Source organism: Desmodus rotundus, chromosome 5, assembly GCF_022682495.2.
Source record: "Desmodus rotundus isolate HL8 chromosome 5, HLdesRot8A.1, whole genome shotgun sequence".
NCBI classification, from domain to species: Eukaryota; Metazoa; Chordata; class Mammalia; order Chiroptera; family Phyllostomidae; genus Desmodus; species Desmodus rotundus.
In genome coordinates this window covers 47,601,160-47,624,814 of record NC_071391.1, presented here as the reverse complement: position 1 = coordinate 47,624,814, position 23,655 = coordinate 47,601,160, and the positions used below count along the sequence as shown (strand labels likewise).

The window sequence follows — 23,655 nt, the reverse complement described above, 5'->3', positions numbered from 1 at the left end:
TATTTGTGTGTCTCCTTTTCAAATGAATACAATATACTATATATGTAAATCATTGATAATTTAGGATAATTTTGTATGCAACTTTTATCCTTTTTTTTAATGTTGTCTTGAGGGTTTTTACTGATTTTTTTCAAAAATATATATTTAATCTTTTCCACAAAATTTTATAAATATTCGAATACCTTATTTTTATCAAATATTATAACAAATGTTGTTTATACTAATTCAGACTTTTAATAAACATTTTAATGGCTATATTTTATTTCATTTTAGGAATGTGCTATAATTAACTTAATAATCAATAACTTGATTATTGAACATCTAGTTATTTCTCATTGTTAAAATACATATTTGTATATAAGGTTTTATGTATTATTTCTTTAGTGCAAATTTACAGAAGTGAAATTACTGGGTCCAAGAATATAAATATTTAACGCTTTTTATATTTATTGCCAAATTTGTTGTCCAAATGTGTGTTGCTGGTTTATATTCCCAGCTTCAGGTGTATGACAGCCTCTGTTTCTCCATAACCTTGATAGCATCGTGGATAATGTTTTGTACTTTTCCTAGCTTTTTTTTTTTTTAATTCTCACCTGAATATATGGGTTTTGGTTTTTTATTGCTTTTAGAGAGAGAAGAAGGCGGGGGGGAGAGAAGAACACTGATCTGTTGCCTCCCATACGAGCCCTGAATGGGGACTGAACCTGCAACCTTTTGGTGGATGGGACCAACCAACAGAGCCACCCAGCCAGGGATATTTTCCTAGCTTTAATGGCAAAAATTTATGTCATGTTAATTTCATTTTATACTTTTAAGAGTGAAGTTAAATGATTTTCATAAGGAAGTAACTCTTAAAAATAGAAAAAGATAATCTTCCAACTTCTCTGTGACTTATGAAAGAAGTAGGGAAACCCAAAAGGGGGACCAAAATATGTCAGAATATGGGTTCCTACTTAGTGGTGCTTCAGTCAAATAATCAAGCTATTTACTTCATAAAGCATAGGTTCCTTTGTAAGACATTATATATTGTCATTCCAATTAAAGTTCTCTGTGGTTCCTCTTTAACTTAAACTTTTTCTTTCCTTCTTCTCTCAGCCAGAAGTCATTGGATCTGCATCACTGCCTTTGAGAGCTGTCATTCAGTCTGAGCTGCTTTCTTTCAGGGACCAGCTTTCAGTGCAACAAGAAAATGGTCAGACTACACTTGGCCCCCTCAAGGTACATAGATATAATTCAGTCAGTCCAGTATATGTAAAACACGTATTACTGGCTGGCCCTGAGAATACAGCGGTGAACAAGGAGATCAGGGTGTCTGCTCTTGCAGCTTATATTAAAATAGGGCAACAGAAGTGCTATGAAGGAAATAAATGGTATGTGACGATGAGTACCTGGAAGAAAATAGGAGATGGTGGTCAGGGAAGGGACTGTCTAAGAAGGTGACATTTAAGGTGAGATTGATGAATGAGAGGAAGAGACCACCAAGTAAAAAGCACAAGAAAAATCAGTCCAGAGAAAGAGAATAAAACATGCAAAGTCCCTAAAGTGGGAATGGGCTTGGTGTTGTCAAAGGACTAAATGTTGACTCAGAATAGTGAGCCAAAAGGGAGAGTGGTAGAAAGTAAGATCGGATGGACAGGCAGGAGCTATATCATTCATAGCTTTGTAGGTCAGAGTAAAGGGTCTAGATTTTATACTAATAGCCAAGAAAGAACATTGAAGCATGGAACGACATCTGATACACATTTTGAAAGATTACTGTGTGGAAATAGACTGTAGGGGGCAAGAGGGAAAATGGGAAGGTTTGTTGGATTAGTTCAGGAAAGAGATTGTTGACAACTTGGAATAGAATAGTGGCAGTGAAGAAGGAAAAATGTAATACCATTTTAAAGATGTAAAATATGTTTATACCTGGTGGATGAATTCTGATATATAGTTCATTTGAGAGAGAGTTCTTTCCTTATATTCAGAAGCATCAGAATTTCTTAGGTGGTAGAATTTGAATGTGTGGCTTTTCCTGGTAAGCTTTTAAAATCATCAGAGCTATACCTAAAACATTTCAGTGGCCCCTCGTCACACAAAGTATAAAATACAGGGCACACCAATGACCCCGGCCTACCACTGTGGCCTTCTCTGTTGCAGTTTCCCTACCAACAGCCATGTCAAACTATGTCACTTGCTAAGGAATCATGCTGGTTTATACCTCCATGCTTTTGTCATTGATTTTCATACTGCTGCTTCTTCTTGGAAGCCCAATTTGCCCTCCTTCTGTTCTTAATAAATGCCACTTAGTTTTAAAGACTTGTGTGATTATCATTGCAAAAAATGACATCACATTAGTCTTCTGCTATCAAAGTTTTATTTTTTGCTTGCCTAGATCGTTCTGGCCAGCAATGTTTAAAATCAGAAAGGGGTAAAAATAGAATTGAAAGGCTGGAAATTGTTTCTGTTCTGTCTCTTGAGAGAAGTACTGTTCTAGATTGATTGCTGTCTAGATTCAATAGAGCAAAAGAACTTCGCTGTGGGTTTTAAATAAAAGAAACAGCAGGTTCCCTTTTTCTTTAGTAATTCAGTCTCATAATAGTGCCCACTTTTATTCTTCATCATTTATTTTACATTCTCTTTTACTTAATATTTTTAACTTTTTAAAAATAACTTTAAACTTACAGAAAAATTGTGAAAATAGTACAAAGAACTTACATACCCTTTTCCTAGAATGACCAATTATTCACATTTATCACATTTGCTTTATTGTCTGTCTACCTCTTCTTTCTGTCTCTTTCTCACCTTCTCCTTTTTATCTTCCCCTTCCCACTACATACACATACACAGTTTTTTCCTGGACTATTTGAGATTGTCATGTCTCTTTCCCCCTGCTGTGTATTTCCTGAGAACAAAGACATCATATATAACACTGTACAGTTATAAAAAGTCGAAAGTGATACTGTATTCTATCTGTAGTCCATACTCAAATTTCACCAATTGTACCAGTATTTCCCTTTGTAATATTTTTTTCCCATCCAGGATCATCCATTGCATTTAATTACCATGTCTCTCTAATCTCCTTTAGTTGGAACAGTTTTCTGCAGCCCCTCTTTGTCTTGTAGTACTTTGATATTTTTGAAAAAAAGTAAGGCTAGTTATTTTGTAGAATATCTTCCACTGGGCTTTACCTGAATCACTTATTACTATGATGATTGAAAGGTGATTTTCTAACTCCACCTTAAATCCACCACTCCATGTACATTTAGTAGTTGGTACCTACTATGTGGAAGAGGTGGCCTTTCCCCCATGTTTATTTATATTGGTATGGACTTATGGATTCTTACATTATTCAATTGGTTATAATCTGTTACTGTTACTCATTTTGATGCTGAAAGAGTTCCCGATTTGGTCAGAGGAGCCCCTTCAACTGGATTCTATATCTTTTCAGTATATCTCCATCCTTTTCTGCTCATGTCCTTATTTTCTGGCACAAGTTGATGTTCCAAGTTCATCTTATATTATTGATAAGTCATCAGCCTAGCTTTTCTTAATCTTGGGAAGATAATGTATATGCAGTCTGTATTATGACATTTGTGGGTGAGTTAATTTATTTTCTAACAATCCAGTGCTGCATCTAGCTCCAAAATTCTGGTTCTGATTCTAGAAGAGATTCCTACTAACTTTCTCTTGTGTTCTATAGGTAACTGTGGAGCTTGTTATAGATAACAAGGATTTCACTCGTGTCAAGACTAAGTTAAATAGTAGCACCCAACATACCCCACTTTCTGCTCTTACAAGCCCAGATAAGAAACTACCAGAACCCAGCCAGCATGTTACCTGTACCAAAAACTCACAGAACCTAAATCAAGTTCATGAAGAAACTGCAAAGGAAGAACATAATTGGGTACTGCCCAACCGAAGGTCACCAAGCCCTGTTGCACCAAATCCTTCAACCTTCATGGCTATGCCAGCCTCTCACAGTTTAGTAAATCAGACAAATGGGTCAGCCAGAGAGAGTGCTCTGCTGTTGCACGTGCTGTTGATGGTGCCAGATGGGAAAGATTTCGTTACCGGAGAATCTGAGAAACAACCACCATGCAATGTTTATTTTAATTGCAAACTCTTCAGCACAGAGGAAGTCACCAGGTCTGTCATCGCATGGGGCACAACACGACCAGTCTTTAACTTCTCTCAGGTAAATTTATACATATATTAACATTTTATATCCACTAGGGGTGTATGGGGGTGGGAGACAAGTAAGTTTTCCAAATTATAATGCCATTATAAAAGAGACCTAGAATGTTCAGACTGGGAGGGACCTTTGTAATTTTCTGGTGTGTAGATTCAGTCCAACTATTGGATGGGAAGAGGAAAAAATATTGCCAGCATTTTCAAACTTTTTGCGTCCTTCTTTCTGTCTGTTCTGACTCAGTTCCCCACTATTTCTTTCTCTTTTTTAAAAAAGATTTTATTTATTTGTTTTTAGAGAAAGAAAAGGAGGGAAAAAGAGAGGGAGAGAAACATCAATGTGTGGTTGCTGCTCACACACCCCTACTGGGGACCTGGCCTGCAACCCAGGCATGTGTCCTGACTAGGAATCAAACCGGTGACCCTTTGGTTCACAGTCCAGCACTCAATCCATTGAGCCACACCAGCCAGGGCAGTTTCCGACTATTTCCTTTGCCTGAATTCTGAGTTCCATTCTTTGCTCCTTTCTCTAGAGTTTTGATCAGTTAAACTTCCCGTTTTCTTTTATGTTTCTTCAATCTCTCCTTTATGTTTTTATTTACTTATTTTTTTCTCACTGTGATTTATTCCTCTACTTATTTCAATACTCATATCACTTGATTTCTCTGTAGAATTTTATGCTAATGCTTAAATTGTTTCCATCTCAATTTTTGTAGCTCTATTCTCTTATTTTCTTCCTGACTTAACAGCTGTCCTTTTTTGGATATTGGAACAGTAGGAAGAGAATGATAACAACAGCACTTATCTCTTTTACCTTTATCGGTGCTCCTGTTCATTCCTCTATCCTTGGAATTCTTCTTCCAAGCCAACCTTTCCCCACAGTCACCACTTCTACCCCCATAGCTTCAACTCTCGTTTATATGAAGACGAGTTCTAAATCCACACTTCTTTGTAGGTCAGACATTCCCGTCTAGTTTCAGATCGCAGTATCTAACTGCCTGCTGTTTGTCCCCACTTGAATGTCTCAAAGCATTTTATACTTGTACCCAACATATTACCTGGCACATCACAGGTATTCAATAAAGATATGTAATGAATGAAAGAAGAAATTTACCTGTGTCCAAATCTAAATTTTTTTCTTCCAAATCTGTTTCTCCTCCTCCTGTCTGCCCTAATTCATATAATTTACCCAGAAACTAGAGTAGAACCTGAAAGTTGACTCTTTCTTACATAATTTTTTACCAAGTCCAATAGATAGTGCTAACTTAATAGTGCTATCTCTGGAATAAATCCCCATCTCATTGTCACTGCTTTCATTCAGGTCCTCACTCTCATTCTAAATAGCCTTCAGACTGGCCTACCTGTTCCAGTTTGCCACCTATCCATTCCTTCCTCCATGCACCTCTAAAACACTAACCTGAATATTTTACTGCTCTGCTTCAGACCTTTCAGTGTTTCTCCATAGCCTTCAGGATAGAGTCCAGATCCTTAGTTTGAACTATAGGACCCTTTAAGAACTATCTATACTTCTCTAGTTCCCGCTCGCCACTCTTTCCTTCACACTATCAGGGGTGTCCAAGCAGCTGCCCGTGGGCCACATGCGGCCCAGATGGCTGTGAATGCAGCCCAACACAAAAATCATAAATTTACTTAAAACATTTGAGATTTTGTTTGTGATTACATGTCGCAATGTATGTAATGTGTGGCCCAAGATAACTCTTCTTCCAGTGTGGCTCAGAGATGCCAAAAGGTTGGACATCCCACCATAGTTCTCAGCTGTGCTCATCTACTTGCAGTTTCCTGAATATTCTCTTTTCCTACCTCTTTGCCTTTACATGTGCTTCTGTCTGGAATTTCCTCTTGGCTTTCATGACTCTTACTAGGCAGAGCTTTTTGTACTAGTTAACTCCTGCTTATCCTTAAGATTTGGGGTTACTTTCTCCCAGAAGCTCTTTCTGAAAATCTCCCTGTTTGTAGGTTAGGTTGATGTGTTATTGTTGGTTGGTTTATTTGTTTGTTTGTTTCAGGGAACAAAAATGTGCTCAGGGGACCTTGTGTAACTGAAGTTTCTTAAATGGATACAAAAGTAGATCTGCTCTGGGTATCTGCTCTCCCGATTTCCCCCTTATGCCTCTTGTGTTTTCTATTGGTTTCACCGCTAGGGCCCGTCTCTCCTCTGCTGTTACAGTTGTCCTGAGGGGTAGGTCCTTCGGATCGGTGGGCCCTTGATTCTAATATTAATTTGACTGACCTGCTTTGACTCTGGATCTCTGGTTTTCTTTGTGATTTCTGCTTTTTGTTTCATCTGTCAGCTGGCTGGCCAATTCTAGAGTAATTTTACACTGAACATTTGGACGAACTGTTGGCCTTGCTATTTACCATAGCAGCTGTTGGGCAGAGCTTTTTGCACTGGGCCATACCACCCGACCAATGGATTGGCTGCCATTTGGGCAGGTGCTCAAATCTTGTCTAGTCAATAGTCATCTTTGTTTCAAAAATGTCAGTCTTTCATTAGAGGTTTACAAATGGGTCATTTTGCCTTAGGAAAGGTTGAATGAGCTTGGCAGGCATCATGATTGACATGTCTGACAACCTTCTGTGTGTCCCTGAAGCCCTGTATACATGAGCTGTATCATCAGAACTCATGGCATTTTGTATTTGGCCTTTATGTATAGTGATCTCTGACACCAGACTGTGGCTTCAGACTGAAGATGTGAATTGGATTTTATTTTAATGTGTTTGGCTCCTAGCACTGTGCAAGGCACACAGTAGGCTTTCAGAAAATGTGTGTTAAGTAAAAGTATAAATTAATTATTTTGTCTCAGGCGTAGGCTTTTGTTTTTTGTTGTTCCTTTCTCCAGGTGATTCCTGTCTCTCTGTCTCCCAAATGCTTGGAAAGGCTTAAGAACAATGTGATGGTAATCGAAACTTGGAACAAGGTGCGGAGCCCAGGACAAGACAAGCTGCTCGGGCTGGTGAAACTTCCCCTCCATCAGTTTTACATGTCATTCAAGTAAATAGGATCTTTTAGAGTTTTCTTTGTTTTACATCTTTAACTTTGTATGGACTGAAGAGGAATTCTTTTGGTTGGCAAACATGGCTAGCCCAGTAATACCTCGGGGGACTTTTTTTAGTTTCACTACAGTTTCTGCTCTTTCTCTATGTTAAAACAGTCTTACAGATACCGCTTACTATGTTTCAGGCCCTATTTTTAAGAACCTTAGCCCACCAAGTCATTTAATCCTCACAACAATTCTCTGAGGCAGGTAACTTTTATTTTCCCTACTTTACAGATGAGTTAACAGAGGCACAGAGAAGTCAAATAACATGTCATATGTATCTCAACTAATATAACCAGGTTAGAACCCAGAGAGCCTGGATCTAGTGTCCACACTTCTTTCCAAGGAGCTCAACTGCCAAAGGCTATCACCTCACTAAATGAATATTTTATCTCTCTGTCACAGAACTTCAGTATCGTTCACATCAGTGTTTGCAAGATTTCTGTACTGAGTGTTGTCTTTCAGACCTTCAGGTTTGATTACTGTACCTCACTTGTCACTAACCAACATCTGGATTGGGTATTGGTTTATCTGAAGGCAAGATTTATCTTTCTACCCACAAAACACACTGTTCATTTTTTGTTTTGATTCAAGGTGCTGAGTTTTAATTATTTTAGCACTGACCTCTTTACTAACAGCCTTCTCGTGGATCTGTGTTTTATATTTTACAAAGCACTGTTGAGGGCACTATCTCACGTGAACCTCTCCATAACTACAGGAGGTATTATTATCCCCATTTTATAAGGGAAGAAACTTGTCCTTTAATTTGAAGAAGTCAATCTCTTTGGCTTTTTTTTTTCTCACCTGTAAAACGAGGGTGAGGACAGATCATCTGTCTCCCTCTTGGAGCAGTGGTGAGAATCTAGTGGGAAAATCAGTGGGTACGCCTCTGTGAACAGTTAAATATTACAGTGGTAACGCAGGAAGGCATAGTCAGGCTAAGGAGTACGACTGTAACCATGGATGCCACTGCCAGCTGAAGGCTTTTGGCTTTTTCCCCTTTTTCAGCTGTTATATTTAAGTCTGGTATTTCTCTTTTCTTCTCATTTCCTTAGACCCCATTCTTTGCTGAGAGAACATGAAACAATACTAGGTACCAATGACTGAGCATTTACCATGCACTAAGCATCATAGTTGGTATTTTATATCAAATATGTTATCTCAGTCTACTCCTAACAACAGCCCTTTGATGGGAGTTTTATTACCTACATTTTACAGATGAGACAGATTTAGGTGAAATTGATCACATAGTGTCATACATAAGTAAGGGGCAGAGCTAAGATTCAGCATGGTATAATGAGTATTTGAATTCGTCATCATCTGTTAATAGTAGATGATACCAACCTTTGCAGTGTTAGAACAGTTATAGAAACTTTGTAAAATACTTAGCACAGAGTAAGTGCTCAGTAGATGGAATTATTGATAATATTATTCAAATCTTATCTGCCAGACTCCAAAGTTCATACTTTTTCTTGTTGAGCACACTGCCTACCTGTAAAGTAATGCAATTCAGCTGACTTCTACTGAGATAGTTAGTGCTCAAGATCCTAGACACTGGGCTTAGGACCGTGATGATAGCAAGGTGTACCAGACACATCCTCTGCCCTCAGATTGCTGCATTTGGAACTTCACTGCTTAGTAATTTTTATTTGGTGGATTATGGATGCAATCGTATGTTTTTCAAACCACCGTTACTTTTCTAGTTGTAGATACATTTTTAACAAACAGAAAATGAGCCAAGTAAGAAATGAAGCAACTTGATACGACTGATGGTTGTTATTTGCTCGTGTACAATTTCTCTCCCTTTAGAGATCCCAAGATTTCTTGCCTGCTGCTTGATGCTCAGTACCCAGTTGTTGCTGTTGACAGCTACATGCCTGTGATTGATGTGTTCTCAGGCCAGCAAAACGGGAGTCTTCGAGTCTTTTTAGCTATGGGTTCTTCAGATCAGATAATGGCACTACAAAGGTTAAAGAATGAAGAAGGAACACTTCCTCCCTTCAACCCTAGGCCAGCCCATTTACTGGACCAGCCATCTAAAGCATCCATTGCTATGGTAGTAACTAAATACTTGATTGTTTACAAAACCATAATCTTATTTTAAGGTGTACCTGAATAATGTTTTGATACATGTTTATGTTGTGAAATGATCCATCACTTCACCTAGTTGCCTTTGTGTGTGTGTGTGTGATGAAAACATTCTCTTAGGAAATTCTAAGTATCATAATCTCATTTTATCTTGCATGTTTTAATGAAACCATCACCCCAATCCTTATTTCAGTAGTGAAAGGCTTAACAAAGGAGCATACTTGCACTTTAGTGTTTCTTATACATCAAAGGAGTCATTGGTATTTTTCTTTTATGGTTTAAATGGATATCGGTGTCCCTCTGAGCACCTTGAATTTATAAAGAAAACCTAATTGGACAACCAGATCTTAATTCTCTAATTTGTTAACTTAATACAAAAAAAAATAGTCTTAATAAAAAAATTTTTTAAGATAATCCAGGAGGAAAAAAATGGAGTCAGGGGTTGGAGAGTGATCCTATAGGTAAGCCAGAAAAATCTTACTCTGCTTTTCTTGACCAAATCCACATTGGAAAGTCACGGTGAAGTTCCTAGCTTTTCTAATAACAAAAAAGTAATTTGTTTTGTATAGTGCTGTACAATTGAGAAAGTACCTTGACATACTTTATCATGTTTATTCTCCTCACAAGTACATGAGGTGGGTCATTGTCATTGTCTTTTATAGGTGATGAGATAGAAAATCAGAGAGGCTGTGTTAATCGTCCAGGTTCCCATGGCTAAGAATGGAAGCATTGGGGTTCAGACACAGGTCCTCTGACTCTAGGTCCATTATATCGTGTTCTGTTATATCTTACATTTTGTGTCTCTTGGTATCTAGTACAGCTAAATCTCAGTCTCTACACCGTTTAAGTATTTCATGGGTTTTTAAATATGAATCTGAATGACCAATTTAATGTTTCTAACAAAGGAAGTACTATTAGGAAAGTATCTATTAGTAGGTTATTGTTTACTTGTTATAAACTCTAACTTTTATGTTTTTATTTTGTATTAGTATCTATCAATAGATAGTGTTTTCTTTTTATTTAGAAATGACATAAAAGCACAAATTTTTAAAAATCATTTATAATATTCCCACGTCTTATTAGGTGTTACCTGCCCTTCACATTACAGTGTCAAAAGTTAGAAAATGTTATTCACTATGAGTACAAAAGAAGTCCTTGAGATATTGGACACCAACAAATACAATTATTTTTTTCTCTTATGCCCATAAGTCCCTCATCCAGTTCAACGTCTGCAGAACCGAATCATTAAATTGCTATAATACTATATGGCCAAATCAAGCAGGTGCTATAATTTGGAGAAGTTTTTTTCCCTATATTTTGCTTTTCTGGGGAATCAAATTTTAAGTTTTCTGTTTCCATAAGGAAAGTTTTTGAGCAGGTATTGTTGACCTATGTTTTTAGATTTCAAAGACCTAATTCAGTTTATGTTCCAATTTTATTGAATGTTAAACATGTATAAATCATACAATCTGGCCCTGGCTGGTGTGGCTTAATAGATTGAGTGCAGCCTGCCAACCAAAGTGTTGCCAGTTCGATTCCCAGTCAGGGCACATGCCTAGGTTGCAGGCCAGGTCCCCAGTAGGGGGTGCGCAAGAGGCAACCACACATTGATGTTTCTCTCCCTCTCTCCTTCCCTTTCCCTCTCTCTACAGGTAAATAAATAAAATCTTTTTAAAAAGTCATACATTCTGACCCTTATCTGAATCTTGAATTCCCCCTTTGAATATTCCCAGTAATCACTTATCTATTGTCTGCTGAAGCTGTATAATATAGAGGTAAAGACCTTTGGCTCTGGAATCAGACGACCTGAGTTCAAACCCTGGTTCTACTGTAACTAGCTATGCATGTTAAATTAGATAATAATATAAGTGAAGGGCTTCATAGAATGCCTGGCTCATAGCAAATAGTAACTACATTATTAATTATTAGTAGAAGTACCTTCTATAACAGTATATTCACTACCTCCCCAAGTAGTCTTTACCATTAATGAACAGGTTAGGTATTATGTCTACTTCATTAAAAATAGTAATTAAGTAAATTTGCTTCAAATATGTATTCCTTATTTTATTAAAGAAATAGCCTTTTATTCTCAAGTGTACTGAGAATTAGGAACAGATGTTGAATTTTATCAAATACCTTTTTAGCCTTTATTGAGTTAATCATGTTTTTTTCCCTTGGTTTCATTAATGTACTGGATTACATTTATGGATTTCATAGTATTGACCCAGTCTCAACAGTCTAGAATAAATCTAGCTTGATGTGATTACAGTTAGCAGTTAGGAGATTTATATACAATGAAAATTAAGTACCTGTTTTAATATAGGCTAATTAATTATGCCTATTTCTTCATCTATACTCAGACTTCATAGAGAAGCAAGAATATTCTGAGCAAGTTACTCTCTAAAGCTCACCAGTCTCTGTTTTAATAGGCAGAAGACCAAGGGAATGGATTGATGGAGCACCACTTTGAGCTCCATGTAGACAAGGTTAAAGGGCTAGTCCCTCTTCAGGCAACAGTCTGGGGAGAAGCAGATTGTTATGTTCAGTATTACTTTCCAGTTCAAGCCTCGCAACCCAGTGTGCTAAAAGGGCCTGAGTTCCTTGAAAATGGTAAGTTTGGGACATTAGGCCTTCTTATTCTTGTATAATTCTTTTATTGGGTGTACTTAAGAATTTTTTTTTCCTGAGTGAATTTTATGTTCCTCAATGCTTCTCTTCTTACCTAGGCAGTACAGAAGATAGGGGAAGTGTTTATTTTACTTTTCTTAAATTTTTTTTTAACTTTTCATTTTGATTTGACTTCAAATTTATGGAAAAGTTGCAAAAATAGTACAAAGAACTTCTGTATACCCTTTACCTAGATCCATCAATTACTTACATCTTGTCCCATGTTATATCATTAACATGCCTACTTTTGTCATCTATAAACATACAGTTGATTCTCATTATCCATGAAAGTATATTCCATGAAGTCTTTAAGAACACTAAATTAGAAAATACTGAACCATTACTCCTGGGAGAAATGTACATATACATATCTCATATAGATTATAATCTTCTTATTTTATTTTTCAATTGCAGTTTACATTCAGTATTATTTTGTTTAGTTTCAGGTGTACAGCATAGTAGAGCATAATGTTAAATCCTAAAAACAACTTGTTCTGCTCAATTCTAGTTATTTTACAAAAGAGAAAGCAAGGTTCACCACTAACAAATGCCAAGGTTGACATTCATACCCTGTTCACTGGCCCCAGAGCCAAAGCTTCTTGCCCTACACTGTACTGTCCCCAATCATATCTATCTTCTGGGCATTTCTGAGAGCTAAAATAAGGAGGTAAAGTATTGTTTGTTTGTTTGTTTTACCTCATTTTGGAATGAGCAAGTTGGCTGACTCAAATTTTCTGCCATTATGAGCACGTTGGCAAATAACTACGGAAGAGCTACCAGTATTGGCTTTACAATTCACATAACAGACTTGTACCTAGAATATATCAAGAACTCTTACAAATCAATAATAAAAAGATAACCCAATTAAAAATGGCAAAAGAGGTAAAGACATTTCTCCAAAAGATGTATAAATGGTTATAAGCACATGAAAAGATACCCAACATCATTAGTCATTTGGGGACTGAAAATCAAAACCACCACAAGATACTACTTTACATCTACTAAGATGGCTATAATCTTTAAAAACAAAAAAAAGGAAGAAAGAAAAAGACTAATAAGTGTTGGCAAAGATGTGGAAAAATTGGAGCCCTCATTCATTGTCCACCAACAAAGTGATCTTTTTCTTTTGTATTATGCTGAGACCTTAGGTACATACCATAGCTACTAGGGAAATGGACCTTGACAGGAGTAACATTCTGAAGATATATCTGGCCCCAGGTCTGTGACCTACTAGCTTCAAGACCTTTGGGTTCACCATGTAACCTCAAGGTGTTCATATCCTCATCTGTGAAGTAGGAGTAGTAATATCTGCTTTGTTTTCTTTAGAGGAATATTGTGAAGATACAATTGAATAATACAGTATATTATCTTTATGTCTTACTACATACAAAACACTAAATGATGTATTGGATTATTTCTGAATTGCTTTCCTTTTCCAAAGGAATCACTCTGAAGCCTTTCAGATCTACAACCACACTCTGTGTTCCAGATCCCATCTTTAATAGTGAGCACCATCACTCTCTCCTGTTGCCAACTGAAGTTCCAGTGCAAAGGCTCCTACTCAGCGCCTTCTCTGCACAAGCGCTTGTGCCTGGAGGTGGAGTCCACTTTGAAATCTGGTGCAGGTAGTGTGGAGAACCCAATCCTGTGCCTAGGAAGCAAATACCCAAGCATAGAGCATCCTTCCCATAACCAGCTTAAGCTGAGTTGTAAGGAAACTAAGCAATCCCTTCTGCCCTGCTTTATATTATTTGTATTTGTTAGTAACTCTTGTCCAGATTTTGCTGAAATCTATTAAACTATTAGGCTCTTGGGAGCAGTTATATCTTATATTTCTAACCACTACTAACAATTATAAGTAAAGGTCTATCAGTTTTACCTCCTACTATCTCTCAGGTGTATCAATCACCCTTTTTCTGATTATCTTACTGACTCATTTAGTTCAGGCCCACATCATATCATGCCTAAATTACTGTAATGTCCTTCTAGACTCACTTCTTGTAATCTGTTTTTTCCACCATTCATGCCACAGACTTTGGCAATTTCCAGGAAAAATAATGGCATTAAAACAGTGTTCAGCCTCCTCCTTTGCATCTCTGGCCCCAAGAAACCAACTAAAATGACTAAGAAAGTATAAATCTAAAAAGAGAGGAAACAGCATCAGGAACAGAACTAGAGAAGAGTACCAGCCACTTGCCAAAACCTTTTCCTAAATAGAATCAGGTGGAAATTAGGTTTGATAACTTTGTAATCTAAGAATGGGATATTTTGAGATAAGGAAATAGTGTAGTGTACGTACTGATAGATCCTCATTACCCCTCCAAATTTGGGGGCTTGGACCTGAAGCCATAGAAGAGATAGGACTGCTCCACCTAGAACCACTTGTGCTGCTGCAGGATGGATGCTCTCAGGAGTGGCTACTCCCATAGGTCCCGGCCAGGTGCAGATAGCTCAAACAGAAGGCCTGTGGGAAGCTGGGTTTTGTCCTGAACACAGGGTGTAATTTACGGGGTTCCGCCTCCACATAATCAGTAAATTCAGCCAGACATAACCACAGCCATATATCACAAATGCAGATCAGGCTTCAAAGATAACTAGATGCTGAAAGTTGATCCCTAGAACAGACTGAATCATTCATCTGCCTAATTCTTCCAACTGACAGCTTGTACCTTTGTCACTTACAGATACTATTATCCTAACGTGAGAGACCAGATGGTCGCCAGGGGAACCTTGCCATTATCGAGGATCTGTGCCCTGGTCACCGTGCACCGTGAGAATGTAGGAACACAGACCTTTAGTCTCCCTTTAACCCCCAGGCTTGAGAATAGGAAAGAACTGAGGAACCAATCAACAGGTAATTGAAGACTTTTGTCTTTCCCTGTCAAAGTCAGTGTGCATAAATATCTTTCTCAAATAGTGATTCTTCACATTTTGTGGTACTTAACTCTTTTAAGAATCTGCCGAAAACTATGAGACACTTTCTCTCAGAAAAATTGGTATAACATACACTCTAAATTTAGCATACAATTTTAGAAAATTCATAGTCCCATAGACAGTCTATATAAATGTTGTTTGTCCTGTTTCACTTTTAACTTCAGCAATTATTTAATAAGCCCTTGTAACCTAAATCCTAAGTATTTTGGCTCTGACTAGTGTGGCTCAATGGGTTAGGCATCATCTGCAAACGAAAAGGTCACAGGTTCGATTCCTGATTGGGGTACATGCCTGGGTTGCGGGGCTGAGTCACCAGTTGGAAGTATGTGAGAAGCAACCAATGTTTCTCTCCCTCTCTTTTTCCCTCTCTTCCCCTCTCTCTAAAAATAAATAAATAAAATCTTAAAAAATAAAATAAAATAAATAAACACTAAGTATTATATAGGTATACTCAGAATTATTATTTCAAAGCAACATAAGCAGATGTGGGATTGGTGGAAATAATTAGCATGAACTGTGAATTCACTGTAAAGAAGGAGACGGTTAGGATTTAAATTGGAAGGAATTAATTAGCATTTGAGGTATTTGGGGGGGGGTATTTAATATTTATTGTATTTTTTCCGTTACTAGTTAGTCACCTTACACCTGCCTCCCCTCAGCACTCACCACACTGTTGTTGCTGACAACATGAGTCCTTTTTCCTTTTTGCTCAATTTGAAGTTGTAAATTATATTCTCATGGTTCCAGCAGGATGACCTACCCTCCTAGTACATCACAGATAAACTAATATGAGCCTCCCAAGTCACGTTACTGTACAAGCTTAGAGAGTACCTGCCAAAACAAAAGCTTTTATCTTGCCGTGGATAAGATTGAGTTGTTCCTCTTAATGCTCACTGGTCAGCTTGTTCTACTGTTCCTTAAAGCTTTCCCTGAAATGTGATAGTGGGATGGCAGATTTGAAAAAGAAAAGGTGGCATATGAAGGGTTTTTCAAGAGGTGGTGGCAGGAGGATGACAGTAAAAGAGTATGAAAACCTTTTAAAGGTTTAAAAAGAAGAAAAGCTGGAGCCCTCCTAATTCTGTAAAAATAACTGGAAGTTTAGAAAATCTGGAAGTAACTTTTGCCTCTGATAGTTATCTAATCTTGGCAGGCAATTGAATCTCTGAGCCATAGATTCTTGGGTATATAGAGAAAATAGTAACTACTGTCACGTCTTTGGTAAACCTTCAGTACAATAATACAAGGTGATTCTGACCATGGACAGAGTCTCTCACGGCTAAGGCCCCTTAGTGTTCACTAGGATTATATGCTCATTCTCCTCCTTCTTTCCTGACCAGGACTTGGGTTTGATAGAGCACAGATTCTTCCAGCCCACCTTTTTAATCTCTCTTCCTTTTGTCCTCATTCTTCAGGTTTACTAGATGTGAGCCTAAGGTACAGGCGTTCTCCGAGGACAGCAGAGGGAGTTCTTGCTGCCCGAGCTGTCTCTATCTCTGTCCAGATTATCAGAGCCTGTGGTCTACAAGCAGCAGCCAAGTAAGTACCCCTTAGAAAAGCAATTCTCAAACGGTTTTCCACTGCAATCCACAACATACATGAGGCTCAGATACACAGAACTTTCTTGTATACAATTTCCAGTTCATTAACTACAGCTCTTTTTTTCTTTTTTAAGATAGCATTTAAGAATATGTGAGTAAATCACTGGCAAACTTTGCTATTTTTAACTGTTATCAGCAACTTAGTTCCTTAACCTCATCTAACAACTTTATCCTCGACCTTATTTAACCACTTCACTTATTTCCACAGTCATACCCTCCACCCTCAAAACATGCCAGGACCAATCATTACAACTCTCCTGTAATCTCCTGTTCTGTCTCTGAGTACCAGCTTCTATTTCTCTAGCTTGTTCCCCTTCAAGTCTGTTCTCAGTACAGAAGGCAGTGATTCTGTGAAAACTTAAGTCAGATCTTGACACACCTCTACTTAAAACACACCAATGACTTTCCATCTCATTCAAAGTAAAAGCCAAACTCTGTAAAATGGCTGTAAGACCCTACATGATCTGACCTCATTATCTTTATGACTTCATCTCTTCCTGTTAGCATTCCCTCTGATTATTCTACTTCAGCCACTGGTCCTCTTACTGCTTCTAAACACGCCAAGCTCATTTTCCTCTCAGGGCCTTTGTCTTGCTGTTTTCTCTGCCTAGAACACTGTTTCTATATATAAACAGTTTGGCCCTCTTTACCTCCTTTAGGTCTTTGCTCATACTTCTCTCTACTGTGAACGTTCTTTCTTTCATCCTCTAAACAAACTCCTACTTTCTTTTAAGACTTTGCAGCTTCTTTGCAAAGCCTTCCTTTATGTCTTCCTCCATGCAGACAGAATTGGTACTTGTCCTTTGTCTGTTAGCACTGTGGTTGCAGTACATATCACCCTGTTTACATTATTTACATATATGAGTTTTGCCCCACTGGGCTGTGAATTCCTTGAGTCACTGACACCGCCTGAAGTCATCTCTGTACCACCCACTCCCTCCACCACCACCACGTAACAGGTGCTCAGTAAGAAAGAGAACTAGGTCATGCTCCTTCTGCAGACTCATTCACTTTGGACATTAGTTCAAGAAAGAAGAAACAAGTGTTCCTTAACTTTTCCCGTTGTAACTCAGAATCAGATCATTTGCCTTTAACTTCTTAGACCCTAAATAACTAACTGAAGCACTGCCCATGTGAGATCTGATGTAAAACAGCTGGTAAAATGTTCAGTGTAGCTAATATTTTTCTTCACTAAATCCTCCAAATAGGCTTTTTTCAATCATTGCTCAAGAAAGAACATTTTAGTGTTAGTATAAGTGATACCATGACAGTTTTTTAATCATGTCACTTTCTCACATTAAAACTTTTGATGGCTTCCCATTGTCAGTAGTAGTGACAACTTTAATTTTAATTGCCTATTCCTGTTAATAGAAGAAATAAAAATTCAGCGTACCCCCCAAATATGTGCATACTTATGTATAAGCTATCTTCATGTACTACTATGCTAGTATATTAAACACTATAAAATGTATCACAGCAGTAAAACTTTAGTATATTAGATAACAGATATAGAAGTTTTAGTATTTTTTCCTATGCACAAGTAGTTTACCCTATGAACCTCCTACGTTATACACAATCTATTTTAAGGACTACTGGCTCACAAGATAAGGTCCGTTGTGTTCACCTAGGCATTCAAGGATGTTTAAAAATATCTCAATCTGAGTTTTGAAAGAAAGGTGGGACTTATCAGAATACCCAAGAGCACTGAAAATTATTCTGGTCAAAGAGAACATGTGCAAAGGCATGGAAGCATGAAACGTGTATCTGCAGTCCCTGCTCTGTGTGAGACCCATCCAAGGGCAAAATTCTTAAATATGGTATTAAATTAACTACTATTTAATTGGCAGAAAAGTATTTGAAGTTTACGTGACTAGTAGATCTCTGAGAGACTGAATAATAGATGAGAAACTCAGTAAGTAGTCCCCTTCCCTGGGGACTCATGGGGAAAGTCATACTGGATGACAGGCAGTTTGTTGTGAGTCCTGAAGTTGGTCTGTTATAGTTTTGATAAGGAAGGGCAAGAAGCCAGGCCATTTCTAACACTATATTCTTCTGACAGGTTGGGAGAGTTCTACAGGGTATGAGACATAGCATGGCATAATGGGAACAGAACTGCACTAGAAATTGGACCCATTGCTTCTAGTCCCACCTTCATCTCCCACTAGCCACACGTGATCTTGGGCTAGTTTTTTTTACCTCTCTTGAGTATCAGTTTCTTCATCTGAAAATGAAAACTAAGAACACACACCACCTCCCTGATTTTGTAAGGATTAGTGTAAAAATGAACAAATGTGAAGGCACTTTATAAACTACCAAATTCTGTATCAATGTATGGATTTTATAATTACGCCCATTTGTATAGATAATTAATTTTACCTTTATTAGGCGGTAGAATATAGTAGAATAAGAAATAAGTTTTGCATTGCCTGTTATTGAAAAGAGGAATTCTTGGTGTTATAAACTTACTCCTCCTTTGAATCTTCATTCTGATATTCAGACAGCAGGTGCTCTGGAGTGAGCCTTCTTGTTAAGTCACACCAGCCCTCATTTTATGTGCCAGTGGTCTTCTTGAAAAAACATTTTTAGTGTCTATATAAAGAAAGTACTTCTTTCTTAGTCATTTGAGTCTTCTAACTCACCTGATCTTTAAACGAGAGTGAGTAGAAACTTCCATGGATGTAGCCAGTAGTTTTTAAGTTCCACGAGGGTCAGAAATTGTAGCTATTTTACTAGCTCTGAACCCAATGCATGACTCCCAGAGCAGATGCTCAATAAATGATTATTGGGTGAATAAATATAGACCAGGTCGGGTCCAAACTTTTCTTTCATATTACCACCATCTCTGAGAGTTCCCTACTAAGAGTCTTTTCTATTTTGCTTCTTTGTTGTTGTTATTCATTAGACACAGCGAACAGACTGACAGCTGTCAAGAGAGGATGGGTGGTTAGGAGGTTGGGTGAAAAACCCCCAAACCATTAATAGATAGAACAAACAGGATGGTGATTACCGGAGGGCAGAATGGTGAGGAGCGATAGAAGAGGGTAAAGGGGGGTAAATGGTGACAGAAGGAGACCTGACTTTGGGTGTTAAGCACACAGCACAATATACAGATGATGTGATACAGAATTGTACACTTGAAACCTATTATTAACCAATGTCACCCCAATAAATTTTTTTAAAAAACAGTCTTTTTCATTGCCCATAGGCAGGTTCTCTGCTTTGTATGTATATATTATCTAATGTAATTTTTAAAACATTGAGTAATTTATCATTATTTTTTAGCCACTGCTAACGTTTAATTTATTTCTATCTCATTTTCATAGGCATAATATATATTTCATAGTATGCTGTTATATAGGCATATAGCAGTCTATTATTAATGGTCATTTCACATTAATTTCATTAGAAATGAAATTGCAGTAGTCATTTAAATACACACACATCTGTAGTATCTTGTATCCTTAGGCTCTCTTCATTTTAGCAATAGGAAACTAAAACTTGGAAGAGGCTGAATAACGTGTCTGAGGCCAGAATTATTACCCTCTATTGATATGTACCAAGTATAGTAAGGATCTTAGAGGAAGGAACCCTTAAGTCTTCTTTGGGCCTATCAGGGAATGCTTCAAAAACAGGTGACGTCTTGGGGAATTTGGGGTAAGGAAGTTTGTCTCATTCTATACCCACACACAAAAGATTTGACTCTTCATGAGTGTCAGTTAAAGGTGGGTAGATTGTATCTGTATATCATGGAACATCTATGCTGAAAAAGAGAGAAACAGCCTCTGGCATCTGGGACCTGATCTGAGACTCACAGCTAGGCTTTGATGTTTTCCTGTTGGACGTAAACAGTTACACAGAACACCAGCATCACCCCAGGCGGCTCTGTGACCATGACCAAGTGAGACAAAAATAAGACTACTCTGTGATCTTGCCCAAGCACAAACCAAAACAAGGTCATTAAGAAAACCACAAAAATACCCAATATCCCTACACCCTGGCTAATATGAGTGACTGCTGCTGCTTTACCAGTTACAGCTTTAGTCTTACTCTAGTCTTCGCTCCTTCTACATAAGATTCATAAAGAACAACAGTCCAGAGCAAAGCCCTACTTTCTTGAACATTCCTTCAAATCACCTAATATAAGCCCAGGACTATAAGTTCTTTCTGAGACCTTCTAAGATGCCCCATGATTCCCACGGTGTGTGTTCTCATTGTAATGAGCAATACACCCAACTTGTTCAACTGTAGTTGGTTCCTGGTAGTGTTTGGCTGAAAGGCATTGACAGTACATTGAAGTGTCTGTGAAGTGTCACTGTGGTGGACAGATGACTGTCGTCTCTTCCCGCCCCCATACACATACACTCTGGCAACCAGATTACTAAGAAAGCACATTGTGGCACTGACGAAAGCCAAGGTAGGAAACACAGTCAGTTAGTGTTCTTGGTGGCCTCGTGGAAATGCTAGAGGTATTTCCTAGGCAGTCAAGCTGATTTTTGATATTTCCTTTTTCTCCTGCTCACTCTTTTCATTACAGGGCTTTGGCTGAGCAGGAACCCTCTCTACAGTTTAGCGCCACAGTAGGGGTCAATGCCTTTGTCACCGTTCATCTCTCCTTCCTGCCCAAGGGAGAACAGCGCCAGACACGCCCTGTGGCCTGTACCTTCTGCCCTGAGTTCTCCCATCACACTGAGTTCTCATGTAACTTAGTCACTCAGCACTGCAGTGGAGAGGCCTGTTTCCTGGCAGAGCTGTTGGAATTTGCAGAGGTCACCTTTGCCATTTATCATGAGGATACCAAGTCAGGTGAGCACCAAATGGCTCATCATAATCAGAGTTAAAAGGGCTCTGTTTTGAATGGTATAGTCTTCCTAGGAAATAGATACTGAAGTATTTAAGGATGAGGGGTCATATGTTCTGCAACTTATTTCTGAAGGGTATAATGAAAATAAGCAGAACATGTATTGAGTGTGTATGTGTGTGAGAGAGAATATAGAAAGAGATAAAGCAAATGTGTTGCGATGTTAGTGGGTGAATCTAGGTGAAGTGTATATAGAAGTTCATTGTAATATTCTTGAAGCCTTTCTGTATGCCTGAATTTTTTCAAAATAAAATGATTTAAAATTATACACACACCCTTATACATATGTGACTAATGATTTAATTAAAAACAATTTAGAGAGCACTTGACTAGAGCAAAATGGTCTCTAATGCACCTTCCAACACTGAGATTCAATGAGTGTGAATGGAGGGTTATGTGGATTGTGAACATAAATTGTTTGGTCAATAGACCACTAAGTAATTTCTCTTGTTTGTTTGATTTGACAGCCAGTGATATAACCAATATCCAGTCGTTCAAAGATTACCTGCTTGGCATAGTAAAGGTTCCAATGAAAGAGCTGCTAATCAAGAGATCTGGTAAAGATCCTAGATTATCACTTTTTAATCCTACCCTTTCCCATTCACTTCCCTGTAAGAGATCATCTTGTCTAACTCCCTTTCAAGATATGCAAAAGGAAGTATGACCCCTTAACACATGCTTCTGAATTCTTCCAGGGACCTGAAAAGTTTTCCTCAAAAGCATTTTAAGTCCTTTCCTAATCATTTCAAAGTTTTTCTAATAATTTTAAAACATTGTACTGTCTTACTCTAGGAAAGATAATGACGATGATACTACTACTAATAAATATGGTGACGTCCATTAGGTAAAATATTTTCTTAGATCTTGTTTGAGCCTCATGATAACCCTGCCCAGCAAGAGTACAGGACCTTACTCTTTTCATTTGCCAGATGAGAGAACTTAGACTCACAGAGGTGATTTGCCAAAACCACACAGCTAGTATGCATGGCGGGACTGGAAATCAAATCCAGATTTGCCCATTCTCCTTTCTCAGTGAAGGAGGAATAAGGACATGGAGTGAAGATACAGCCACCAAGGCAATTTGGAAATATTGGTCCTATCCTACTTATTACTAGCTTGGTGACCTTGACCTCTCTGGGCCCCAGTTTTGTTAGCGCGTGGATGGAGACAGTTGATCCTAACAAGTCTACAAGGTAGGAATTGATTGAATAGGATACATAAAGGACCTGACACATGGTAAGCATTTGGTAAATGTTAGTTTTCCTTCTCTCACCCCTTTTCCTCCCTAGGGTTATATAATCTAGTTTCCAAAATTTTGTCACACATCTCCCAAGTTTAATTATAAATTGAAATTTGAGTATAATACTTTAATAAACAGGTACTGTGTGCCTGCCAGAGAGAATTCTGTCCAACTTGATATAGGGTTTAAATCTCAGTCTGTCATTTACTATTTGTGAGCTAGAAAAACTCACTTCATCCCTCAGATCCATAGTTTCCTCATCTGTAAAATGGAAATAATACGGTCTACTTTGTAAGATTATTGAACCGATCAGTGAAATTATACTATGTAAAGGATCTTGGCACAGGGCTAGGCACATAGGAGACCATATGGCTCAAAGCCTAAAATACTTACTGTTTGGCCTTTTACAGAGTAAGTTTACCAACCCCTGACTTATATGACCACCGATCGTTACATAATATATCATTTATCTACCACATTACCTTTCTAAAATATGAAGAATTCTAAATTTAGAAACAAATCTAGCTCCAAGGGTTTAAGATAAGATATTATAAAGCACCCTGACCAGTTTGGCTCAGTTGGTTGGGCATCATCCCACAAAGCAAAAGGTCACTAGTTCAATTCCCAGTCAGGGCATATACCTGGGTTATGGGTTTGGTCTTTAGGTCCCTGGTTGGGGCACGTATAAGAGGCAACCAATCGATGTTTCTCTCCCTCTCTTTCTGCCTATTTTCCCCTCTCTCTAAAAATAAATAAATAAAATATTTTTTTAAATGATGTTATAAACCTAAAGTAGGTAGACTGTAGACTTTGGAGCCAGCCTGTATTCAAATAGTAGCGCTACCACTTGATAACCTATGATAACTTGAGCAAATCTCTGGGCTTCCATTTTCTCTTCTATAAGGATTCTAACCCAACTTAATCCTTGCAATTTTGCAGGGTTATCAGGAGAACTAAATAAAGTAACAAATACGGGGTCTAGCACAAATAATGCCCCTTTTCTATTACAAAATCATAAGCATGTAATTCTGTAACATAACA

General features: G+C 37.9%; 1 protein-coding gene across 5 annotated transcripts in view; it reads left to right on the top strand.

The window, feature by feature from the left end:
* The window catches only part of C2CD3 (C2 domain containing 3 centriole elongation regulator), a 121,932-nt gene that overhangs the window by 46,006 nt on the left and 52,271 nt on the right, over positions 1 to 23,655 (top strand). For all 5 annotated transcript variants that reach the window (XM_024572560.4, XM_053924195.2, XM_053924194.2 and 2 more), the window contains exons 13-22: positions 1,096 to 1,218; positions 3,683 to 4,177; positions 7,032 to 7,183; positions 9,039 to 9,285; positions 11,747 to 11,927; positions 13,426 to 13,609; positions 14,669 to 14,838; positions 16,331 to 16,454; positions 21,051 to 21,319; positions 21,842 to 21,931. In XM_024572560.4, the coding sequence (XP_024428328.2) occupies positions 1,096 to 1,218; positions 3,683 to 4,177; positions 7,032 to 7,183; positions 9,039 to 9,285; positions 11,747 to 11,927; positions 13,426 to 13,609; positions 14,669 to 14,838; positions 16,331 to 16,454; positions 21,051 to 21,319; positions 21,842 to 21,931 (2,035 nt within the window). The remainder of the gene's footprint in view (positions 1 to 1,095; positions 1,219 to 3,682; positions 4,178 to 7,031; positions 7,184 to 9,038; positions 9,286 to 11,746; positions 11,928 to 13,425; positions 13,610 to 14,668; positions 14,839 to 16,330; positions 16,455 to 21,050; positions 21,320 to 21,841; positions 21,932 to 23,655) is intronic.